Source organism: Bactrocera tryoni, chromosome 1 (assembly GCF_016617805.1).
Source record: "Bactrocera tryoni isolate S06 chromosome 1, CSIRO_BtryS06_freeze2, whole genome shotgun sequence".
Classification (NCBI taxonomy): Eukaryota; Metazoa; Arthropoda; class Insecta; order Diptera; family Tephritidae; genus Bactrocera; species Bactrocera tryoni.
In genome coordinates, this window is record NC_052499.1 from 55379673 (window position 1) to 55406744 (window position 27072).

A 27072-nucleotide genomic window follows, 5' to 3' on the forward strand; every position below is an offset into this window, starting at 1 on the left:
TCATTAATGAATGGCGGAGCGTTCAATTGAGCAAGCGCCCCTTTTCTCTATTTATATTGAACACAAACACACGTACTATATCTGTATGTGTGGAAATGTACAGAGCAGTTGTTCGACGTCATTTTGCTGACTGTGGGGTGTTTGCATATGGGACAGTGGGCAATCAGGCCGGCGGACGGTTGGCGGACGGTTGGCGCGATGATTATCCATTAATGTCAATTGCAAGCGTCATGACAATGTCATACGGCTATAAAGCAATTTATTTGCTACATTTTCAAATGTCATGGAAAATGTGTAAACAACAATAAAAAATACACACCTGATTAACAGCACACACATATGTATGTACGTATTGTAAGTGGCTTCACACGCATGCATTCGCATTAAAATTATACTTTTGAAAACCTTTATTGTTATTTGTTTTTGTAAAATTGTGAACCATTTCGTTGGCGGCTCTGGCTGTCACCACTTTAAATACACCATTAAAATGTTAACATTGAGCAAACGCATGGCTTTTATTGACTTAACTAGCCATTTACTAAATAACTGCTCATATGGCATTTAAGCAGTGTTTCGTGGTAAGAAGCTGCTAAGTCAAATTAAAGCATGTTGAGCATAAGAAAATATTTTCGAAAATTAAGAAAAAAAAATTCATTAAATTAGCTGACAATAACACAGTTCTACGAAAAAAAAATTATTGCTCTGAACATCTCAAGAAAGTTTGATACTTCAAGTGTCCAGATTCTGACTTTATTCATGAAAATGTTAAATGTGCTCTTGTTTTTATGATATTGCATATCTTCTAATTTTAATCGATTATCAAATATTTAGTAATAAAATTTATTTTTCCAGTCATGATTCGTGTTCTGCTCACATTCTTCGCCCCTATAAACGTCATATGATCCCCATCTCAGGCTCATTACTGAAAATTGGCGAAAAATTATGCGGAAGGTTTTACGAAAAATCAAATTTAGGGATATCTATATTCACAATCTACAAATTATTCTTTCTTATTGAACGAGTTTCGTCTTTGGATTTTAAAAGTCATTGACATGATGTCTCTCAGAAAAAAAGTGTCTCGCAAATCCCTAAAATCGGTATAGTCCACCGGTAGAAGTGAATGACAACTACATACGCCAAAGTTATTTTCGTAACATGAACACGGTGATGAAATTTGTGATGAAGTTAGGAATGATAAAACAATTTGTTAAAGTGTTGGATGTGGAAGGATGTTGTTTTAATTACATTTGTAGGCAATTTCCGAAGTTTGGTAGGAATGGTAATGAAAAACACCGAATTCATCAAAAATATGACAGCTTTGAAAAGTTTTACAAGGTAAAAAAAATAAATGGTTTTTTCGGCACAATCAATTTATTTTATTCAAAACAGTCTCCTGCTGCTTCAATACAGCTTTTTGCACGGTTCAAAAGCATGTCGAACGAGTGTTTTAGCTCATTGGTCGGTATGGCCGCCAGTATGCCGGTGCAAGCCTTTTGAATGGCCTCTACGTCTGCATAACGATTTCCTTTCATACGCAAATGCATTTTTCCGAAAAGGAAGAATTCGCACGGTGCCATATCAGGTGAATACTGGGAGTGGTTAATGGTTAAAATGTGATTTTTGGTCAAATAATCGGTCACAAGCGTCGAATCGAATGTTGAATTCTGATAAATTTTTGGTCATCAGTCAATTTGTGCGGAACGTACCGTGCACACACCTTTTGTAAGCCCAAATGTTCGATCAAAATGCGATAAATCGATGTTTTGGAGATGTTCAATTCCATTTCCATGAATTTCAATGATAATTTCAGCTGATTTTTGATGAATTCACGCACAGTTTCGATGGAATTTCCGGTGATCACGGATTTTGATTGGCCCACATGTTGATCGTCATTTATGTCCTCACGACCACTTTGAAAACGTTGAGACCACTCTTGCACTCTGCTGCGGGATAGGAGAGAGAATATTTTCCTGTGCATCAAAATCGGTTGAATCGGGTAAATGGTTGCCAGAGCCTCCATATATGTACATACCTAATATTATATAAAGATTTTAGAACTTCCGGTTGACTCTGTATATACCGCGTATATGGGGCAAACTGTGAGTTATTTCAATGAAAATGAGAGAGTGTAGATTACTCATAACTGTGTATCTTTGTGCCTATAATAAATAAAATTGGGCGAAAACTGGACCTACCCCTCATATAACTAATATCATGATTTTCGAACATCCGGCTAACTTTACTCAATTTGATTGGTGATTGTATGTGAGGAGCTTTATGAAACCCTGGTAACATTTTTTTTATATGCGGCATATTCATGGTATGTAGATAAAATCTGGTCGATACTATGTACCCCCAACTCCCATATAACTACAGAGTTTGTCTGGAGAGTAATAGGACTGAGTCAATTTAAAAAAATTTATTGAATCAATCGTTACAATTCTTTAAAAACATTCGAAATAGGCTCCATCTGCGTCAATGCAGCGCTGTAAGTGCGATTTCCAAGCATTGAAGGCGTCAGGGAAGGCGTTCTCTGGAATAGCCTTAAGAGCCGAGGTGCATGCTGCTTGAATCCCCTCTGTCGTCTCAAAAAACTTGGAAGATTCAGCGACCTCTTCCCGGCCCTCCAAAAAGGCCTGGTACCACCGAAACACACCACTTCTTGTCATATCAAAAGCGGGTCGGAGACAACTGACCAACCGCTCGTTCGTTAGCTATGAACGCCCTCTACCTAATCCAGTCGGACATACGTATAATGAGTTTCGTTTTTCTAACAAATCTTATGTCGAATATGTCGGTCAGTGTATGAGTATATATAAAATTGTTTGTGTTCCGAACTTCTGATTGACATCTTACACCTTAAGGTATTTCCCTGACTCTGATGTCTGCAAGTTGCAAGATAATAAAATGTTCGGTTGCACTCAAACTTAGCCCTTCCTTACTTCTTTTAATATTACAAAATTCTCTAGTAATAAATTAGAAAGCTATTTTTGAGTTGGCTCCCATTTTTCTGTCAAGGAAAATCAATTTCTGTCAATTTGGAATGTATATTTTATTGCTTTAACTAACTTTATGAATGAATCAGAAAGCACTTCAGACAGTTCTGAGGACAGACATTCTCACTTTGTTATATCGTAAACCAGTTTATATTTGTGTGTCATAAAATACTCGTATCAATGAGTAATGGATGGTCTGGAAATTGCTGATGGCACTTTTCCTTTGCTAAAAATCACCGAGTATTTATTATTACATTTTTTTTCGAACAGAGATAAGTGTTGACTGCCTATAATTGTACCCATAAAATAATTAAGTTTTGATTGATATACTGTTATAAGTACATTGTATGTATTTTGTATATCATAAAATGTTTTTACTACCACTTCTTTGGAAGTAGTAAATCGAATTTTCCAAAATATTAGGAATAAAAGAGCATATAAGTGAAGTGATATTAGTTTATCGCGTTTCTAGACGAGTTAATTGTCATCCTCGGATCTCATCCATGTAAGCGAAATCTCTTTTAATCCAAAATCGCAGTAGTAAAGGTGAATGGTGAGGTAGTTAATATATAGTTAACAGTTTTTGAAAATCTTTCACAAAATGACAAAACGGATGCTCTCCGTGTCACGCGAATTTAAATATCTTAGGATTATTATTAATTTATTATTAAATTGGTTAATTTATGCATCAGTGTCGATAAAGAAAGAAGATATGAAATATAATACAAATTGTGTCCCAGACATGAAGCAACTCTCATTAAAAAGTGGACCACATACGATAATCTCCCCATTTCCTCTTGACCTTTTATCGAATCAAACGATCGATGTCTGAGATACGTACATATATCATCATGAAATTTAAGAAGTATGTTTCCTTGTGTGATTTGGCTCCAAAATATATATCATAAATAGGATAAAACCTTAACTTGGAATTTTTAAGACCTTTCACAATTAAAAAACAGAATCCATCCAAGTACATGATTTTTATGTGGTCCGATATCGGCAATTCCGACTAATGAGCAGCTTCTTGAAGAGAAAAAAATGTGCGCAAAATTTTAGATCGAAATCTTAAAAAGTGATTCGCTGATTATTTATGTATAGGGAGATCCCCTTCTGGGTCCACTACTTTTTTTAAGAAAAAACACAGAAACTTAAAATTTAATGGTGTATGTTTATTATCATTCGAAAGAACATTCTCGGGCATTTATTTTTTGAAGATTATCTCTTTCAAACATTGCCCACGGCTACGTCTCAGATGGTACATCCGTTGAGTCTAATTTTCGATTACTCGTTGGAGCATTTCAACTGATAAAACTCGCGAATGATACGCGAGATATTTTACTTCAAGGACTGAATCGAAGCAGGATTGACCGCATAGACTTTAAACTTTACATATCTTGACAGGAAAAAGTCTAACAGTGTAATGTCACACGAGCTTAGTGTCCAATCGACCGCCCCGAAACGTGAAATTCTCTGCCCACTGAAGTGTTTTCGCAATAAATCCATTAATTGATGCCAAATATGGGAAGTGGCGCCGTCTTGTTGAAACCAAATGCCGCCGAGATCACGAGCTTCATTTTCATGCGTCAAATAGTCGGTTATCATGTTGCCATAACGGTCGTAATTGACGGTGACATTCCCACCGGCATCATTTTTGAAGAAAAATGAACCGATGATTCCAGTTGAACGATTTGTAAACGTTGTTCAGACGTAAGTCTTTCCATGATGAAATGCCAAACAATACTGAACTTGAATAACAGGACAGCTTGACACAGGACAGCTTGACACGACTCACGCGGGACCGGTCAAAAAAGGCTTTTAAAAAAAGTACCTCTACATGGATCACCCGTTAAATCTATAATATTGGTACTTTATAAGATGTGCGATATTTTCTCCTGGGTGTTATAAACTTCGTTGCAAACTTAGTATACCTGGTTGTCTAAAAGTATGAGATCCTTGAACTGATAAGTTAGGACATTCGAGGCGAAAATGTTGAAATGGTTTCATCGCATCTTCTTCCAAGTAGCTGATGCAACTGGCATTCATTAAGGTGTTCAATATTACTGTTTGAATGCCGTACGGGCCATGCCAATTAAGCTCCTAAGCTTGAAAGGTGCACCTTACTGAGAGCGAAAAGTACTCCAGTCCTCTTAAGTTTTACCCTGGGCCAGTAGGACTTTGCGACTGTACAGCAGCTGGTAGTTGACCAAAGCTAGCTGAGCTGGTCTGAGGCAAAACAGTGCAGAAGTGAACCGCAAGAAGAAAATGGAGCTCCTAACTATTCCCATTTCGGAGTTATGAAGACTGAAGTACCTGTCTCAGCAAGCTCATCAGCCTTGCAGTTACCTCCTCCCTCGAAGGTTAGTGAGCAGAGAAACGACAGCCACAGCTATGTTCGGCGACCTGACAATCCAAATATTTTGGAATGAAATCAAAGCGTGCGAGGATTCCAGAGTGCTCAGATTGGATAAACACCAACTTGCCTCTTGTCTGAAGTAATTTTTACGACGAAGATATGTTTTTATTACACCATAAATACCATAATTTCTGAATGTTTCACATAATTAAAATTATTCTTATTAGTTTCCATAGTTCACACGCATATCTACTAATTTTTCTTCTCGCTGAGGAAAACGGCACGAAATTCACACTGTCACCAACAGTTTACATATACAGGTATGAATATACATATGTATGTATACGTATAGGCTCACAAGGATATATGAGGACATGTCCACCGAGCATCAATACTCATACTCACACACTCTTCGACATCTGCATGAAATCTCCGCGCAAAGACACACCTACGCAGCACCTCGCATTTACCTCCACATTTCCATGAGAGCACTCGCTATACATACAGATGCACTCAAACAAGTGTACATTGAGCGCACACAAGTGCTCTTTGTTCTTATCACTAACTAATCGTTTAATATTCGCAAATTACTGTTGTTGTCGCACCGCCACCGAACCTCGCTCGCAATCGCTCTAATCAACACAAGCAACCACTATGAAAATGCTATGCGCGTCAAAGCAAACGCACACACAGGCACACATGCATGCATGTAAGCACATGAGAGTCGCTTGTGAATTTTCACTTTTGACAGATTGGCGCGTGAGCGTCGTCGGCAAATTGCAATTTCTCTGTTATTGTTGATAATGCCATGCCACGATGTACATACACACAAACAACACCACTCGCATATACAAAAACCACACAAACACATATGCATGCATGACAGTAGCAATGTGCTACTATTACAAATTCACCGTTATTGTGTTGTTGTCAATTTGATTTTCATTATTTTGAATTTTTTTTTTGGTTACTAATTTTATATTTGTTGTTATTATTATTATTGTTATTGTTTTGTACTTGTGTGTTTGTTGTTATTCATTGAGTAGTCTGGTCGTGGCTTGCCACTACTCAAATATAGTACTTATTCGCGTAGGTACCGTGTAGTTAGTGTTCTTCGCCGGGTTTTCAGTTCTTTCGCGCCTCGCACACATTCATACATGTGCATAAGCGCTACTATAACAACAACAACAACAACAGTATGAAAAAAATTGCTAGCACATGGGTTTGTCAATTTTAAAATTTTCGTTCAGTAATCGTTGAGATTTTGACCGCTACGGTGGTCTGCTGGTCCTCCCATCCTAATCCGCGTGACGTTGAATTCGTTGTTCTGTTTGTTTATTGCTGTTGTTGGCTTTTGAGACAAGTGTCCACCGGTGGTCAGTGCCAGAATTTTGTCTAACACACGTTGTCTTTTGGCAAAAATAAACACAAAAAAAAAAATTTTGCTTAAGTGCTCGGTTTTTGATTTCGGTGGGGAATTTCTGCGGAGCGCCAACAGGATAACACGCAAAATGCACGCGAAAGTGTCCTGCACCTTTGGTAAATAGAAACTTTAAATTGTTTTCGTCTCACCAAACCTTTTTTCATTTCTATGTAAATATGCATGTGTGTGTGTGTGTGTTGCATTTGTGCAACTTAGCAGTGCACATGCGAAGAATTGTTGCAAATTTAAATTAAATTAATTAATTAATTAGTGCAAAAAGCGGCATCCACACCGATCTAGTAGCTTTACTTAATATTGTAGTTTGTTTTTGGCGCGAATGACGAAGTGAGATAACCAAAAGTTGAGATTATTCACCGTTTTAGTTAACCCAACGCCGCACGGCCTCGCATTTTTATATAAACTGCGTCCAAAAATGTTTAAAATGATCAGATATAGAAGTTCACAGCCACGCCTATTCCACATGAGAAACAAAAACTTGATTAAGATCCAGAAAATCGAAGTTCAAAGATTGAACTTAAGTGCCGCTATTCGAAAAATGTTCTCCGTAATTTTAAATTCTGTCTTCAAGGGTATTAGAACCTACGATTTATCAAGTGGTAATCAAGCAGATATTGGACCCGCCTGCAGAGATTACATTTTCGTTTAGGAATATGTTGAAACACTAATGCTTTAAGAGATTTCTTTTGCATTAAATATTCGAAATTCTCAAAATTTAATTCTTTAGATTTTAAATTAGTTGGCAACGCATTGATTAAATAATAAATAAAAATTCTTTGTTTAAGAATATGTTGAAACAATAAAGCATTAGGAAAACTCATGTCTTTTCCTTTAAATATGTTTCGAAATTCTCATTATATTATTTGCTATATTTGAAATTAGGTGGTAGGCATTTTTAAAATATTTTCGTAAAAATTATTTGTCCAATAATATTTTGAAAAGGTTTCTTTTCTATTAAATATTTTTTGAAATTCTGAAACAATTAATTGTTTTTATATTTGAAATTAGGTGGCAACGCCTTTCAAAATTATTTTCTTATTCTTTGCTTAAGAATATGTTGAAACACTAAAGCATTAGGAAAACAGGTGTCTTTTCCTTGTTTCGTAATTTTCAAAAAAATTCTTATTTTTTAATTTTAAATTAATTAAAAATTTTAGTTTAAATTTGCTTACAAATTATTTGTTTAAGAATATGTGTTAAGAAAACTGGTCTCTTGTCCATTAAATATTTTTTGAAATGCTCAAAGAATTATTTTCTTTTATTTTAAATCAGGTGGCAACCTATTTTTTAGCATTTTCTTCTTCTTTATTTAGGAATATGTGGAAACACTAAAGCATTGAGAACCGGTCCCTTTTCCATTAAATATTTTTCGAAGCTCGCAATATTTATTTTTTATTACAAATCAGGTGGCAACACATTTTTAAAATAGTTTCTTAAAAATTATTTGTTGAAGAATATGTTGAAATATTAACGCTGTAAGAAAACCAGTTTCTTTTTTTAAATATTTTTCGAAGTTCGCAAAATTTGTTTCTTTTTTTAATTTCAAATCGGGTGGCAACGAAATCTTAAATATTTTTAAATATTATTCGAAATTCTCAAAGAACTATTTTTTTTTTAATTTTAAATCAGGTGGCAACATATTTTTTTAATTTTTTTCAACATTTTTTAATGAAGAATGTGTGGAAACACTAAATCATTCAGAAAATTGCTCCCTTTTCCATTAAATATTTTTCGAAATTCACATTTTTTTTTAAATCAGGTGACAACACATTATTAAATATTTTTCAAAATTTTCAAAATTATTATTTTTTTATATTTTGAATCAGGTGGCAATACATTTCTTAAAACCTGTCTAAAAAATCGTTAGCTTAATTGTGTTCAATTACTTTTGACTTTTTCAACCCACTTAAAAGTTTTATAAGTGTGGCAACTCTGTTCACATTTATACTTCACATATGAATTTCCAAAAATCTATTGTTTTTTGCATATACATATGTATTTCGAATTTTCGTAAATTTAAGAGTATTGTCCGAAAATTTTAGGTTGATTCGGTAAATACTTTCGGAGATATGAGCGTATTTGTTAGAATTTTTTAACTTACTGTAATCAGCGCCCAAAACTTTAGACGCTTTTCGCTCGAAACGCTGTTGTTAGAATCAGTGAGAAAAATTTCTCCGCAACGGCTTCACCGAAATTTGTTTTAAAATTTAGCATAAAATTATCAACCAATTTTCTTAGATATACTACAAGTATATCTGTCAGAAAATGATCAAAGGTATACGATTTCTAAGGAAGAATCGATTTTTAAACCACTCTGAAATGTGAAGTTTTTTCTATGAAAGTCTACTTTTTTAGAGAAGCTGTAATTGTCTTAAAAATCTAAATTATGACAAGACCAGCGATCATTACCTGTACTTATCTATAATGATATCAGTAGCTCTTGGACTTAAGATACTTTTAAGCAGAAAAATCTTCCATTAGCGATCTCCACGGGAAGCTCCGTAAAAAGGTTCACCACCAGACACTTTTTGTCGGAGATCTTCCTGGAGATCGCCTATGGGAGCAAGGGAAATAAATTTTTTTAGAATGGATAAACAATTTTTAAAGTTCTTTAAAATCTGTAAATATATCTATATATTTATTAAATAAAATGTCCCTTAAAAGAAAAAAATCTAAAAAAAATACCATCGCAGTAGTCAAGTTGTGTTGTGAAGCAGTGACTGATTCCGATTTTGATTTGGAAAAGAGCACGTACAGGTACAATCGACGGCTGCAGCGTCAGCTTTCATGATAATTGTTTGTGTAGCCATCGAACTTTTTCTAAAAAAGGTCTATTATTTCAAAAAGACCCACAATAAATTACAAACCAAGAATAATCTTATCGCTGGATATTTTTTGGCTATAAATTAGTCTCGACGTATAAACGTTTTTCTTCTTTCGATCTTTGGGGAGATACGCATTTTGAAGTCACGATAAGAATGCTGAAAAGCGGACGTGTTAATCTCTTTAATCACTAATTATGCCACTTAAGTCAGAGTGTCACACTTTTTTGGCAATAAATTGTCGGCTTACATTTTTATGAACCCATAATGATTACAGAAATGTTAATTCATAATTTTAATTCATAAAATATTATTTGATTCAGTGCGATTCATTAATAAAGAAAGTGATTCAATATAGCTGCCTTCGATTTGCTAAACTTTAGAGTGTGATGAAACGAACATACAACTGGTATAAATTGAATAAACTGGTATAATTATTAAGGGATTTACATAATATCTTATATAAGATAATTTGTTTGAAGCTTTCACATATATATTTTTGGACAAAAAAGCAGAGCTCAAACATAGCGAGCAGAGAAGAGACCAATCGAAGACATTTAATACAGAGGCTCAACTTAGACACTCAACTTTGAGCGCATTGCTCCAAATAAAATATCATATCTACCATATTTGCATTCTTCTATACAAACATCAGTTATATTGCTGATACATAAATTTCTCAATAAATTTTTGAATTTTATCTTCGTTATCATAATTGGCGCAAACATTTTCCGAAAATGCAAATTATCATGTACGTTTGTGCTTATCAAATTTTGACCTTGGAAGTTTTTCGTTAAACTATTATTACTCAAAGATATTTATACACTGAAGAGGGTATAAATAGATTAGAGGGTATGAAATGCCGATTCAGCTATATCTGTCTGACCATCCGTCTATATATATGCGAACTCGTCATTTAGTTTTTGAGATATCGATTTGAAACTTGACTACTCCCAAAGAAGCGGCTCATTTGTCAGACCAATGAAATCGGACATCAACAGCATATACTTAGCTGCCATACAATCTGTCTAATCAAAATCGAGTTCTTTGAAAAGTGTTCCCTTATTGTATAAAAACGCACCTATGAAGGGTATCATAGCTTCGGTTCGCCGAACGCTTTTTCTTGTTTTAATTGTCTTGCAGGCACAACACTCATTTCAGCAGAAATCAAGCTCACTTTTATGTCTGCGAGCGTACTTAATGAAAGTAATGAAAATTTTGAGGAAAACGTTTAAGAAATATTTGCACAAAGCCAAACAAAACAATGGCAAAACAAATTACAATTTTCATGAACTCAAACTGGTTTTAGTTTGGCAACTTGTTTGCAGCGAAGTGAGGCTTCCTAATAGTTTCATCATACACTAATGAAAATGAAATGAGGAAAATATAATTACATATGGCATTTTCAACTTAAGTTTGTTTTACTATTTTCGATAATGCAACTGGTTGCATAAATCACAAAAACAAAAACAAACAAAAAATCAGTGAACTATACGATTTTCACTTAGAGTTGTAATTTTTATGGGAAAATATAGTCTGACAGCTGCAATTGTAAAATTATTTAGTCAATTAAGAGCTGGCTCAAGGTAAAAATTATAAATTTGCTCTCACAAATTGAGCTATAATTTTTGAATTAAATGTTCTGTGATAACTTCGAAATATGTTTATCTAAGAGGCTTAACTACAAGCGAGAGTCGCAGAGTCTGCGCCTTCTTTTGAAACGATTGCGTTTTGGGTCCATAGAAATAGAAAAGTAAATGCAGTTACTAAGCCTCAAAGCTTCCGTTTTCATAGCAGAAAACTGCTCTATCATTCTATAGTCAATACCAAATCGGTAAGAAATCATAATTGCGATAAAAGATTATGTCGTAATGAAGTCTTAGAATCTGTAACTTAAGCATCGTTAGCTAGCTTTTTATTGATACATACATACATATATGGAATTTTCGAACGATCATAGGCTAAATGTGAAAACAAATTAAATAAAATTCTTTTTGTATTAAATTTTATAATATTCGAATCATCACTCCATATATACTACTTATCAAATATGGTTTTCCAAATCGGTTAATAGAATATATATTTGACTAAAATTAGAATAGGTAAAAAATAATACATAGGTAAGTGATTATTAAGAATTATGGGAATTTGGTGCCAAAGTCATCAATCAAACAGTAACAAAGTTGGCTTTGTTGCAGAGTGTTTGTTTCCTGTGGTATATCATCCGTATCACTCCTAAATCGATCGCTGTTGCTGTGAGCATGTGAAATCAGCTCGAAAACGAATGCAATGTTTGACAGTAATTTGAATGGCTCATGTTAACAACAAGCGCTATATTCTTAGTGTTTAAACATCAATTATTATTGAAACTGTTAAGAGTCAATCTAATTTTAAAAACTTGACAGAGATCGATCACCAAAATTTCTGTTGTTTATATGAGTATATCTGCCTTTGTATACGAGACTTACACTCCACTCCTTCCCGAAGCGCATTAACTGACTAGATATTTTGAGAAGATGCGCCGATAGTAAGGTAAAATAACGTCTTTATTTCTTCTAAAAAAAAACTCGTTTAGAGGGTAGCCATTGAATTTATATAGGCTGTGGCGGGAAACAACAATGGAACTAAGTTGGTCAATACTACTACGAAAGGTTAGAAAAAAACCTGTAATGGCTTTTTGGGTTAACCACGCTTCGTCAGACTTCCTGACTATTGCAGCGTCTTTCAAACCGAGGTTGCAGCCATTAAGGTAGCAGTAGATTTACTGCTCTAGAGTGCAGCTTTCTTTAGAGAAGTGACCATCCTAGTCCAGTCATTTAAGCTTAAATTAGGGAAGAATCTCGGAATTCGATATACCCATTTATATTCTGTAAATACTTGTATACAATTCCGAGGTGTACTTACTATAATGACTGGACTATCCACTCATTCACCATCCAACATAATGGCCTAACCTATTACAAGTATAACGTTCTAATTATACCCTGAACAGGGTATATTAAGTTTGTCACGATGTTTGTAACACCCAGAAAGAAGCGTCGGAGACCCTATAAAGTATATATAAATGATCAGTATTTTGAGCTGAGTCGATTTAACCATGTCCGTCTGTCTGTCTGTCCGTCCGTCCGTCCGTCTGTATATATACGAACTCAGTTTTTAAGATATCCTTTTGAAATTTTTCAAACGTCATTTTCTCTTCTAGAAGTTGCTCATTTGTCGGAACGGCCGATATCGGACCACTATAACATATAGCTGCCATATAAACTGAACGATCGGAATCAAGTTCTTGTATGGAAAACTTTCACATTTGACAATGTATCTTCACCAAATTTGGTATAGATTGTTTTCTAAGGCAACAATGTAATCTCCGAAAAAATTGTTCAGATCGGATTATTATAGCATATAGCTTCCATACAAACTGAACACATAGTTACTAAAAGAAATGCACCTGTGAAGGGTATGTTAGCTTCGGTGCAGCCGAAGTTAACGTTTTTTCTTGTTTTATCTACATTTTGTTTCGTAGTGAATTAAATTCAAGCAGGACAACAACCGTCAAACTTGATTGTTGTCTATAATAATAAACTCAACAATGTTTGATCATCATATCTTTATATAGAAAAAAAATTTGTTTCTATGAACTGTTACTTTCAATTTAATAAAAAAATTTGTCTTTCACAACGTCTAATTAATGCATTTCTTGTATGATTTATAACCTTTTCAAAAATATTATTTAGTGGAAACTTTAAAAGATCTTTGATTTTAAACAGAACAATCATATATTGGACAATATTGTACAAACTCAAAAGCAATTTCATTACATTATTTCTTTAATAACCTCTGACTTGAATTACAATTTATTATTTCCATATCTCATATGCAAATCTCCGTACATACATGTCTCAAATGGTTTTGTATATTATAGATATGCAAAGGTATCTTTGGCATATTACCATAGACAATTTTTATTTTATTCACTGATTTAGTTAGACATACGAGTACAATATTTTTTCTTCGAAATTGAATTAAATTCTTAATAAAGTTTTATATAAGCGATGTCATACAAAGTATTTTATTTTCTGGTCGAACAACTCTATATTTATTTATACACAATATATACATATATCATCTTGTACATACACTTAATATAATAATTGAGTATTATATTGAATAACCGACATTAATAACCTATAATAAAAGCTTAATACTGAAGTGCACTCAATATAAGAGTAATGGCATTAATGCTATACATAGATTAAAAGTATTTTGTAACTGTATTTTAAAAAGCACCTGCTTACATTATTTTGTAGACAACAAAATGAATAATAAAACTAACCGATTTCAAGTGGAATTGGTGTCGGTGTCCGGCATTTCACAGCACTTTCTGTCTTACGTATAACGGTTAATAACGGGTTTTTAATAACACAAGCAATGTCTAATATTTCAAAAACTCCACACTTCCGGCCGTTTTCGACTTATGTTCAAAGTCACGAATTTAAAAACACCAATGAGCATTACCTTGATTTTTGAACGGCTTTGGGGTGGTTTGTTTTGCCTCGGCTCGTTTTTTTCTTCTCCATTCCGATAATTTTTGACTTCTTCGCATGTCAAACTCATAGACATGACCATGTCTCATCGGCAGTTATAATGTTCTCCATGAATGTGGGATCGGAATTTACACCATCTATCATGTCCAAAGATCATATCCATCAAAATCATTCGAACGGACTCGAGAGGGTTATCGTGCTCTCCTTGCATCACTCTAACACTTACCTGATGATTGTCAAGCAACATATTCGTCACTTTTTAATCTTTTCATCGGTTGGAGGGCGTCCAGAACGAGACATGTCTTCAACGATCTCTCGACCATCTTTGAAGGCTTTGTACCACTCGTAGGCTTGTGTTTTTGATAAAACTGAATCACCGTAAGCCTTTTCCAATATTCGTAGCGATTCCATATAAGAAATTTAGTTAGAAATACAAAATTTGAGACAAATTCTTTGTTCGATATTTTTATCCATTGTAAAAAAGAATCCCATCTACCGAGGTGTACCGACTTTAGCGACTGCTGCAAACAAAATAGTTGACAGATCGCGCTCATATTTGGCATAGTAATTAAGGACAGTCGTACCATCATAGCAAAATGCATTCCTTGAAATATCATTTATCCTGGGAATTTAATTACAAATTCTGGGTGATTTTCTGCCACAATGTATGTCCTGCACTGATGCTACACAGCCATTGTAAGCTTAACGTTGTTGTAGTGTGATGGACAGGCTGACGGAAATCTACTTACCGGAGGCCAATGGTAAGGGTTCAACGGCTCGCTCCGCTATACATAACGGGAGCTTTAAGAACCACCACAACATTGGCTCAAGAGTTAGTACTAGACCTGCCACTTATAGATCATTTCGCTGGAAACTGCCCGGCAAAATCGGCGGGACGACTACTGGCTGCGGGAGATTTTACTCATCAAACCCTCGGGCATAGATCGGTGGGTAATGGGGGTTTGGCAAGTACCATGATTCCACTTCACAATTGGGAAAGAAGGTTCAGAGTAAACATGGGGAAAAGTTGGTTGGCGTAAAGGTATATTTACTACGAGCAACTCTCTAAATATTTACGCGAATGGCGCGAAAATGGAAGACGAAGTTAATGGAGGGAGATACTGCCCAGAGTTAGGCATAAGACAGCCTTTGAATGCATTGTCTATACGAAGGTCTCGACAGAAGCATGGTAAGGAAAATAAAAATACAATGGAACGATCTGAGTACACAACTACGAAGGTTGAACTCCGTACAAAGGTCAAGTGAAAGTGGTAAGATCGGCAATGTATAATGTTCCTACTGACACCCATTAGAAGGCACTGTAGAAAAATGTTTGGTATACTCACTGATCATATTCTTGTGGTGGCACACGTCTGCAGAATGCGGTTGACAGATCGAAAAGATGCTGGAAATGTCAAGAGTAAGGCAACAGGTAAACAATTAAGCACCTCGTGTTCACTCTTGTGAACGCATTGGCAAGGCAAGGCATCAGTCATTTGGGTGCCTTACGGTATGAGGTACTGGAAGAATACTCCTTTTGTACTCCCTAATGAAATTCCAACCTAACCTAACTGTTTACATATTAAAGTAATATTGAAAAATATTTATAATCGATTTATTTCGCTTAACCATAAAATATTATTTTACAATGATAAAAAGATAAGAAATTATGGGAATGGCTTATAATATACTATGTCAAAATTATTCCACCAGAAGCTTTGCTATAATACACACATATCTCTCAAGAATCAATAAAACACCAATAAAAATAATTTTGAAATATTTGCGCACATGCAAGTGACGCAGTGTTGTGTCAGAAACGATATTTTGCGAAACATTTGGTTTGGTTTGGGGACAAAGAGTACCTAAAATGATCTGGTGCTAGTATTTCCAAAGTTCCTCAACATTTTTTATCTAAAATAGTATGAAACATATTTTTAAAGCATAATTACTTTGTATGTTTAATGTCTGCAAAAAAGTATTCGGCATGTAAGAAGGGTCTATAAATACTATCTGCAAAAGAAGTCTATAAATACTATTAATCGATGGGTAATAAAAATAGCCAATGGCTCGCTGAAATGTTAATATTTTTAATATTTGATGTAAAGATAAATTTAGATCGTGCGATATTCGTGTGAACTCGACTGTCGTCTATCGCTTTTCGCTTAGGCAAAGTTCAAAATACTTGCAGAAGCCATGCGGAAGTTATGTTTACGCACACATACATATATCCATATATGAGACTACACCTATCGCTTGTCATCCCAGCGTTATTACAATCGAATGGAAATTTCTATAATTTAATTAACGCTAAGAATTCATCACTATGCCTGTAATGTTAATTAGCCAATAATGAGTGGATTCGCTATGACAACAACAGCACCTAAGCGCTAATCTACAAAATTTTACTACGATATATGACGCTGCATAATAATGGTCGAAAGTAAAGTAAAACCTCTTTTGTCAGTGGATAAGTATGTGCCAGCTGACAGCTTGTTATCACCCGCGTTGTATTACAAAACATTTTCCATAAATATTTTTCCACAGTGGCACACTAATTGTCATTGTTAATTTGTAAAATTTGCCGTCAATTAATTAATTTGACACCGTTAATTTATATACACTGGCGAGTTGTTGGTGGAACAACAACTAAAATTTAATTCATGTGCCTTAACGATTATCTACCACTAATACCTGATTTTCACACCATAAATCAAGTGATTTATGCGCGGGCAATTGAGTGTGAAATCGTGGCTATATAACATGGCTCTTTGGCAATATTTATCGCTTGCCAATCTGAATTGAATTATGGCTGAAAAGAGGTAGTAAATTTTGATTGATCACATTGTTTTGTTTCTATAAATATGTTATCACTACTGTAAAATTTGCTTATACATATGTACAGACACATGTTAATATATGTATGTGTCTACATATGTAAATTTTAGCGTATGTTGATAAGCGAGCTGGCGTAGAAAGCCGTTGAATGATTAATTAGTTCAAGTGCTTGATTTCGAACAGAAAGTGAAATGTTTAACTCAAATAAATCAAATAATAGAGCATAGCATAAAGAACATTACACATAAAAGTGTGTATGTTATGTTAAGATATCTAAAATATGTTATAGGCACTTATCAGGGAGTTTCCCGTCTACCAAGTGGATGATAAGTCTAGTCGATATTGATGGTATGAAATGGTATGCATAAGATAAGCGTATCTAATTGTATCATACGAACATAGAAATTAACAGGCATGCTTAAATATATTAAAAATATAATTTAGTTTAAGAAATATCATTTGTCATGCTTTATGAAGGGTGATCCATTTCGAGGTTGCCTACTTTTTTAAAGAAAAAACACAGAAACTTCAAACTAAATGAGAAATGTTTATTATTATTCGAAAGAACATTCTTTGGCATTTATGTTTTGAAGATTATCTCTTTCAAATATTGGTCGCGGCTACGTCTTAGATGGTTCATTCGCTGAGTCCAATTTTCGATTACTCGTTCCAATATTTCGACTGATAACTGGCGAATGACACCCGTGATGTTTTGCTCTAAAGCGAGAATCGAAGCGAGATTCTCCGCAAAGATTTTAGGTTTTACATATCCCGATGATTCCACCGGCCTACAAACCACATCAGACGTTGTTTCGCTGGATGAAATCATAGCTCTTGAACCTTTTCAGGTTGCTCTTTGTACCAAAAGCGGCAATTTTAGTTGCTTACATATCCATTGAGTCAGAAATGGGCGTCATCGCTGAATAAAATTTGGCCCGAAAACGTCGGATCTTCGTGAAACTTTTCAAGAGCTCATAGAGCAAAACGATGTCGCTTGGGAAGGTCGAGCGGCTTCAGTGGTTGGACAAACTGTATTTTGTATGCCTTCAATTTTAGATCTCGACATAAAATGCACCAAATCGTTTCATACGTAAGTCTGAATTGCTGCGAATCGATTCTCCACGGTCTTTGTGTACACCCTATGCTACGGCTGCTATATTTTCTTCAATTCTTCTATTAGATCGAATATTATCAAATAATGAATACTGGGTCTCAAGATAGATGAAGGTGTTGCGAATAGTACACTTAGTGGCCCGATTATATTGATCATAAGTTGAGCGAATTGCGCGAAACACATTCTTTACAGAAGGTGAATTTTCGTAATAAAGTTAATCGATTTGTAAACGTTGTTCAGGCGAAAGTCTTATCATGATGAAATGCCAAATAATAGTGAACAAAAATAACATGACATCTTAACACGACTTCCGCGTGATCTGTCAAAAAAAAGGCCATTGAAAGAAGTAACTCTGCTTGGATCACCCATATATATGTACTTTTCATATATTTTTAGATTGTAACAGACTTAATCACATATTTTTGTACACTGAACAGGGTATTTTAAGTTTACCACTATGTTTGTAACAGCCAGAAACGTCGGAGACCCTGTTAAATTATGAGTATATATGTATAATTTTAGCGGCTTAACCTTGTCCGTTTGTCTGTCTGTATATACGGGAACTATGTTAGTCCCTCAGGGTCTGAGATATCCATCTGAAATTTCGCACCCGTCATTTTCTCGCCAACACCACATCACTTTATGCTGTGCTATTTGAGGCTACAATAACAGAAAAATATTGATATGACAAAAAAGAAAAGTTTGAGAGTGTTACCTTCACCTTCGCGTAAAATGTGTGCATCCCCTGTAGTAAATGACTAATTTGAAAAAAAAATGTGGCTGAATCATTGCTTATGAATAGTTCAGCATTGATCGAAAAACCCCGAAAATCATATCGTATATAACATAGTTAAGCGCATGAAAGTTAAGGTGTCACACGAGAGTTTATTAATCTACGAAGCATTGCAAGAAGAGAGAATTTTTTTCATATTTTGTAATAACACTGGTTCATTAAGCTTTTACCCTTTAAATGATAATTTTTTTCTTCACGATTGAGATGTACTGAAATTTGGAATAAAAGTAATATTTCGAGAAATCTACTATATCTACAAAATTTTAACAAGAATTTATGCTCACAAGAATATCTAACCAAAAAGTCTAATATTTTCCCACATCTTTCGAAAAATCGTTAAGAGTCGACGTTTTGTCGTGAACTTCGAAACAATCAAAATATGTTTCTATTAAGCATTATAGTCATTTCCAATTTCGAAAAAACGCGTTTGTGTATATTTTAAGAGATCTTTAATTTAATAAATAAATATGTAAAACCATTATGCTTTTATAGCATTTCAAGTGCCTTAGCAATCGCCACTTCATTTTTCAAAATTTGGATTTCCTTGTTCTCGCAGCCAATCTACTGGAGGATCACCGAAAAAACATTGTCCAGCAATGAGAAAAATGTTTCTACTAAAAATAATATGAAATCGAAAAACCTAAATAATATATATGTAGTTGTAGATGAATACAGATAATGATCGAACAATTGGTTAAAACTGTTATTTTTACAAAATGGCAATTTCGCAACAAAAAGTCGGTTTTTGTGAAAAATTTTCCAGGACAAAGTTGCTTAAAAAATTACAATTATTATCAAAAACCTGTATTCCCTTAATAAATTATATGAGAACGCCATCTGAAAAATTCAAATCCAACGATCCAGCTGTTTCGAAAAAATTTTCCTCACTTCGCCAGTGTAATCCCATAGTCTGACCTCCAAAAATGCTAATAATAATTCGAAAGTTCATTTAAGTATTACTTGTAAATTTATATTCTAATTCAAATAGCTGGAAAAAACATTTGGTCATAGCAAATTCCTAAAAATGCCGCTGATCCACACAACATAAAAGTATTAATCTGAAACCGCTACATTTTTTGATTATGTCATCAAAAGCTTAACATTTCTAAAAATGTATGGAAAGTGCAAGTTAAAAACAACTACATATATGAGTATAAAATAAAATAAGTAAAACATATATTCATACATTTATAGACCGATAAGTCATTTTTGCCGCAATTTTCTCAGTAACTCACCATAATATAATAATCGCTTGCTTATTTATATGCGTATGCATTTATAAATATTTTTTATTCTTAGGAATATAAATAAATTTTCAAGGTTATAATCGAAAGAGATGAGTGACATACATAATTTGTATGCTACTTTGGCTAAGGTCACGTTTAAAGAGCCTTAAAGATTTTTCTCTTGAGCTTTTTGGAGAGTCAAGAGAGAAGTTGTTGTTGTGTTAAAGTCTAATAAGGCGAGCACTCTTGTAGAATTGCACCTTCCCTATTCAGATCTGCAGCTCGAATTATTTTCTCCAGGAGTAGTTTGAAGAAGTCCCATGATAAGGAGTAGTCACCTTGTCTGAAAGATTGTTTGGTATCGAACGGCTTGGAGAGGTTCTTCCCGATCCTGGTATTGCTCAACCTCAGTTTACACAGCCGTGTTAGTTTTGCGAGGATACCAAATTCATACATAGCGGCATAAAGGCAGCTCCTTTTCGTGCTGTCAAGAGCAGCTTCGAAATCGACGAAGAGGTGGTGTGTGTCGATTCTCTTTTCGCGGATCTTTTCCAAGATTTGGCTCATGGTGAATATCTGGTCTGTTGTTGATTTTCCAGGCATGAAGCCACACTGATAAGGACTAGTCAGTTTGTTGATGGTGGGCTTTTTGCTTTCACACAGTACGCTCGATAGAACCTTATATGCGAAGTTGAGGAGGCTTATTCCACGGTAGTTGACGCAAATTGTGGGGTCACTTTTTTGTGAATTGGTCAGAATACACTTAAATTCCAATCGTCGGGCATGGTGTCGTCCGACCATATTCTACAAAGGTGGTGATGGATGCTGCTTATCAGTTCTTCGCCGCCGTATTTGAATAGCTCGTCCGGCAATCCATCGGCCCCCGCCGCTTTGTTGTTCTTCAGACGGGTTATGGCTATTCGAACTTCTTCATGGTCGGGCAATGAAATGTCTGCTCCATTGTTGTAGTTTGAGAAATCGAGTTTTTCATCTCCAGGTGTCATGCTTTCATTGCCATTCAACTGCCTGGAGAAGTGTTCCCATCATAATTTCAGTATGCTCTGGGCATTAGTCACTAGATCATCTCGGTGGGTTCTCCAAGAGTTATGGTCATAGTTTTTTCGCGCTTATCATGATTAGTTTGACAGAAGTTTCATCTCTTTCAGCAATAACTCAGGTTTCACACGATTTTATGATGGTGAAAGATGCATTAAGTTTAGTCTTGTAATTGCAACCTCTCAGCATGAATTTTCAGTTTACTTTCATTTTACAGACTTGCTATCTAGTCAAATAGGACAGGGACTGATAAAAGACAAAAATAAGTATTTAATACGAATATTTATTATCGATCAAATCGAAGCCTTCAAAATAGACTACTAAGCCAATACAAGCTGGCACGTTTAATACAATTTTTCGTACAATTGTAATAGGCCTCGGCTGGGATGGCCTTCAGTGGCTTCTGCGAATTGTCGTGTCTTCGATTTATTCGTAAACCTACTATAAATCCCGTCACCAGTATTGATGCGTTTTACTCGAGATCGTTTTTGCAAAAATTTCAAGCCTTTCGGTACGAGTTTAGTAAAGACACGCTTCATAACTTAAACATTAACCAAAATGTGTTAAGTAGATCCGCAGGAGATAGTTATTAAGTTCCTCTGCTATCTCTCTGCTGCCAGCACGACGTTTGTCCGTTGATCACTGTTTCTTTAACTATTTCGGTGTTATCGTCAGTAAGGAGCACATCTAGTGTTACAGCCTAAAAAACCGTCGATTTTACCATCAAAATTAAAAAAAAACACTCCTGTTTCGATTGTTTTGAAGTTTTCAGGGAATATTTTTACATGTCTTCCACTGGATCTTCCAAAGATCAAAAAACCAATAGGTCATTGAATAATGATCTGATGATATATACATATGTATGCTATCTCGGGCAGCAGAAAGACGCACTCAAAGATTAACTAATGGAGCTGATTGAACAGGGCGGCCAATCTTGAAATGACTGTAACTCAAAAACCATTTGAGATATTGATTTGAAATTTGAGTATGTCATTTTTAAAGCAATAAACTATGGGAACATTCTAAATTTCACGACTCTCATTAAGCATGTTTTCGATTTCACGACTTTCACTGAACGTTTTGTCAAATTCAAAACTTGTGTTCGTTTTAAAGTGGACTCCCTCTTCTTCCTCTAAAATATTTCCGAGATTCCGCATCCGGAACCGTTATTTAATTTAAAAATTATCAGACAAACATTTCGCTTCATAAACATATGTACATATAGAAGTTATACCCTTATCCGTATATTCGGTTTGAGCGTGTTCAATTTTGATGTTATTTATTAGAGGCCATCAAATTTAAATTCAAAAATTTACTTTTCACTCTAAATAGTTGCAGATATCATCTCGCAACATCAGACAATTTTGTTTATGATGAACATCTGCATTTGATGAAAAATCAATTCAATGAAAAAACTATGAACTTTGCGTGGATAATTAACTTCTGTAACATATTTGCAAATTGCTGACGCAAAATAAACAAATCCCTTTCGAAATCCAATTTGTCCATCAACATCAGCATGTGTTGCTGCTTATAGCAAAACTTCTTCTTGTTTTTGACGCCTTTGTTTATTTTCGAGAATTCCGATAAGTCGCTAAATGCCGAAAGCATAAGTGCACACAACACGCACACTTACACACAAACATAATCAAGTATTAAATAATGCGGATTCAAGGAATTTATGTAAGCACGTCTATAATGCGAAGAAAAAACATTTAACGACTTGCAGCACTTCTTTCAATGTCGTAAAGTCACAAAAAAAGTCAAAGGCGCTGATGCCTCAAATTCATATGGTTCCAATCCATGTCGAATTGTTGGCCGCCACGAGCGATAACCAGACGCCAGTTTGCAAATATGTAAACACACATACACAGCCATACATACTTAATTTATGTGCACACATATTTACAGTTATTCAAATTTATATGACATGCAGCTTATGTGGAAATACTACAAACACATCTATGTACATACATATGTGTAATGAAGATCTCTGCTGCTACTTGTGGCATTTAAAAAGGCATTATTATTCCACTTATTTGCGGTTGTGTAGGTTGCTCCCCACAATTATTAATTCCACTTTGCATTACTTTAGGGTTGCGCTGATCTTTTTCGTTCTTTTCTTTCGGTATTGTCAAACCACAAGCTGTTGGGCAGTTGGCCAATCGAGCAAGGTGACGTTTGTGGGCTCATCAAAATATGTTTGCATGTATTTATATACATACATACATATGTACGTGCATGTATGAGTGCTAAAAAATGCAAGGTATTTTTGAAAATATAAATATATTATATTTAGTATCAGTCGTCTGACGTCTGGGCACATAAAACATAAATAGTTTCATTAGAAATGGACGCCAGCGATCGTCAGCAAAAAGCTCTATCATTTATGTTCAATATTTTGGTCGCTAATGGCAAAAAGCACTAAAATTTCGAATTTGACCGAAACAAATAAAGAAAGAAATAAATCAGTTCTGGCGAAAGCCACACACATTGATAGCTAATTTTAAAAAAGAACAACAACAAAAATCTGTGGGCGTGGAACTATGAGCGATAGCAATGAAGCTTCTTCGCATGCGTCGTTAATATATAATAAAACATATTTAAAATATGAAATTATTTTGATTATCAAATTCTAAAAATAATATAATTGCTTTGTGATAACTGTAGATCTATGCACAAACTGCTGATGCAATTGCTTTGCTAATCAGAGCATTTGATAGCAATATTGCATAATTATGTTTTTTTGAATAATTTCTAAGCAGTGTTGTCATTTAAAAATATTTTCAAAAGCTTTTTTTCCAAAATCTCCTTTAGTTTTAAACCGCTATTATCGCAGAAAGCTCAGCTTATAATGTAATTTTAACGAGGTGGCAACTCTCATCAGAAATATTTTCAGCTTTAAAATTTCTAAAACATACATACATATTTATTTTGTTTCACAAGTGGGGTGTAGCGTTTATTTATACATATGTTGTAATTTATATTCCTATGAAATTTAGAAACAGGTGGCAACTTTCTAACTGTTTCGCACATTTAAACCTCTAAATAATCAAAAAAAATGCTTGATACCCATATTATAATAATTTGATAAACTTATCAATTTCGTTTTGAAATAGGTGGCAACTCTCCTCGGAAATATTTTCAAATTTAAATTTTCCAAAACATATGCATTTTGTTTCATAAGTGTGTTGTAGCGTTTATTTACAAGTTATAATTTTTTTCCCTATGAAATTTAGAAACAGGTGGCAACTTTCTAACTGCTTCATACATTTAAATCTTGAAATAATAAACATACATACATATGTAAAAAAAATTAAATTTCATACACATATTATAATAATATGCTCAACTTATCAACTTTATATTTAAATAGGTGGCAACTCTTCAGGCAAATATTTGTAACTTTAAATTTTCCAAAACATATGTATTGTGTTTCATAAGTGTTTTGTAGTGTTTAGTTGTATTTTATAATTTGATTCTTTTGAAATTTAGAAACAGGTGGCCACTTTCTAACTGTTTCATACATGTAAACCTCGATATAAACAAAAAATGTTATAAAAAACTTATCATTATTAAATTTAAAAAGGCGGCAACTCTCCTCAGAAATATTTTCAAATTCATTCATTTTCATTTCATTTCTTTGGAAATCTTCGAACAGGTGGCTACTTTCTCACTTTTCTTTATATTTTAAACCTCTAAATATTCACAAAATGTGATACACTTCAATTCTATAACAAAAATATTACAATAATGTGCTAATCTTACAAATTTATTTTTTAAATAGGTGGCAACTCTCCTCACAAATATTTTCAACATATTTATTTTTTTTAAATCTCTTTTAGTTTTGAACCCTTATTACTGTAATATACCAATCTTACAAATTAATTTTTAAATAGGTGGCAACTCTCTTCAAAAATATTTTCAACTTTAAACTTTCCTAAACATATTTAGTTTTATAAACATATTGAGTCTTTATTATATGGTATCAAATATTTTCTTTTGAAATCTTTAAACAGGTGGCCACTTTCTAACTTTTTCTTATATACATACATATTACACAACCTGTATACATAATCATAAAATGCGCAAAAATAAGTTTAGTTTCAGTATGTTAGTATTTTTAGCAGTGTGAGTGTGACGGCATTCCGTTATGTTCCGTTAGATTGATTTTATTTAAGTACCCAAAGTAGTTCTCTTCCAAAAATATGTGACTTTTTACAAAATTATAATTTAACAATAAGACTTTTGAAAAATGCCACTTTTTGAGATTCGCGTTGTGGATTTGGGGTTTGCAACAAAATTTTCGACTTGCGTGTCAATTTGGTAATAACTTTCTACACTTAACCTTCGAAATTTCTCTTAATTGTTTGAAATTCGTTCTTAAAAGTTAGAAAAATTATTAAAAAGAAAATTGAGAAATAGTTTATATAAATTTTGAAACTTTGTATAGAACTTTAACAGTGTCTGCCTCATAGAGCTTACTTTTTCGAATATATCATTTATATATACATATCTAATTTTTACCAAAATCGCGGTATTTTTTATTTTATTTTCTTTTTCTACGTTCATTCTTGCGGTCATAATTTGTACACTATCTAATAACCCTACATTTACATAATACATATATAGCACATACATATGTATATATTTGAGAATTTTCACAAATTTCAAGATCAACGCATCGTTTAGTTTTAGCCTACCCATTTGTCTGCTGCCAGTGGCAATGTGTTAGCCGCTCAATTAAGCTGTCACGTTTTTAGATTTTGACAGCATGATGACAAGCGAAATACCCAAAGTCATTTTATTTACTTATCAAGTGAATTTTTGTCACTGCAAGTGCAATGTCATTGAGAAAATTGCTGGGGAAATTAGAATTGCTAAAATTTTTTTTATTTTAATAGTTTTAGCTATAGTATATTTACTTGAAATAGGGAAAATGAATGTGTATGGGTAAATTTGAATGAAAATGTGAGTTATTATTATTCTATGTTCGTGTAGTACTCGTATGTACTTAGTTCTGCCATAAGTTCTGTTACAAGATTAGGCCAAGACAAAAATCACACTGTGTTATTGGTATTAACTAAGGCAAGATTTTTTTAACTCTTCTTAAGTATATCACTCTGTCATTCGACAGCCCATATTTTCCAGCCTTGAGCACAAATTGTAGTCCAATGGATTTAACTTTGGACTTCCAGACAGTCAAGCCGTCTGAAGCTTTGAAATCAGGAACAATGATTTGAAGACACTGCTGGGTGTTTTTTGCATTGCGTGTTGTAACAGAATATTGCAGCAGCTGAATGGTGGTAAGGTAACCCTTGGAATAACATTTAATGCATCTTTGAAAGTTTTTTGTGTAGTTTTTATGGTGATTAAAAACTTCTTCAACGGCAAAATTTTTTCATCTGTAAAATGGATACTTTAATGGCAGTTGACCGCAAGCCAATGAAGCCGCCTTTTATTGAGCCTAATTTTTCTTCAAGTTGTCAGAAGAAGACCAGCTGACCGACGAAACCGACCGTGTTCACCGACCGAGATCATATCGAATAATTCTTGACATTAATATGATCGATATATAAAGAGTGATCCATTTCGAGGTTCCCTACGTTTTTAAAGAAAGAACACAGAGACTTAAAATTTAATGGGGAGTGCTTATTATCAATAGGAAAAAAATATTCTTTGGAATTTATTTTTTGAAGATTATCTCTTTCAAATGTTGGCCGCAGCTATGTCTCAGATGGTCGAACCGTTACGTCCCCATAGACTTTAGACTTTACATATCCTCACAGGAAAATGTCAAACGGTGTGATATCACATGATCTTCGTGGTCAATCGTGTTCTCTCAATAAATACAAATGTCGCCACGATCACGAGCTTCAGTCATAA

The 27072-nt window shown here is 34.1% G+C and overlaps 1 protein-coding gene across 1 annotated transcript in view; it reads left to right on the plus strand.

Annotated features, from left to right (window-relative positions):
* The first annotated feature begins 6552 nt into the window (after positions 1-6552).
* The window catches only part of LOC120782879 (carbonic anhydrase 2), a 30822-nt gene continuing 10302 nt past the window's right edge, over positions 6553-27072 (plus strand). The window contains exon 1 of the mRNA XM_040115425.1: positions 6553-6891. Coding sequence (XP_039971359.1) covers positions 6864-6891 — 28 coding nt within the window. The 5' untranslated portion in view covers positions 6553-6863. The remainder of the gene's footprint in view (positions 6892-27072) is intronic.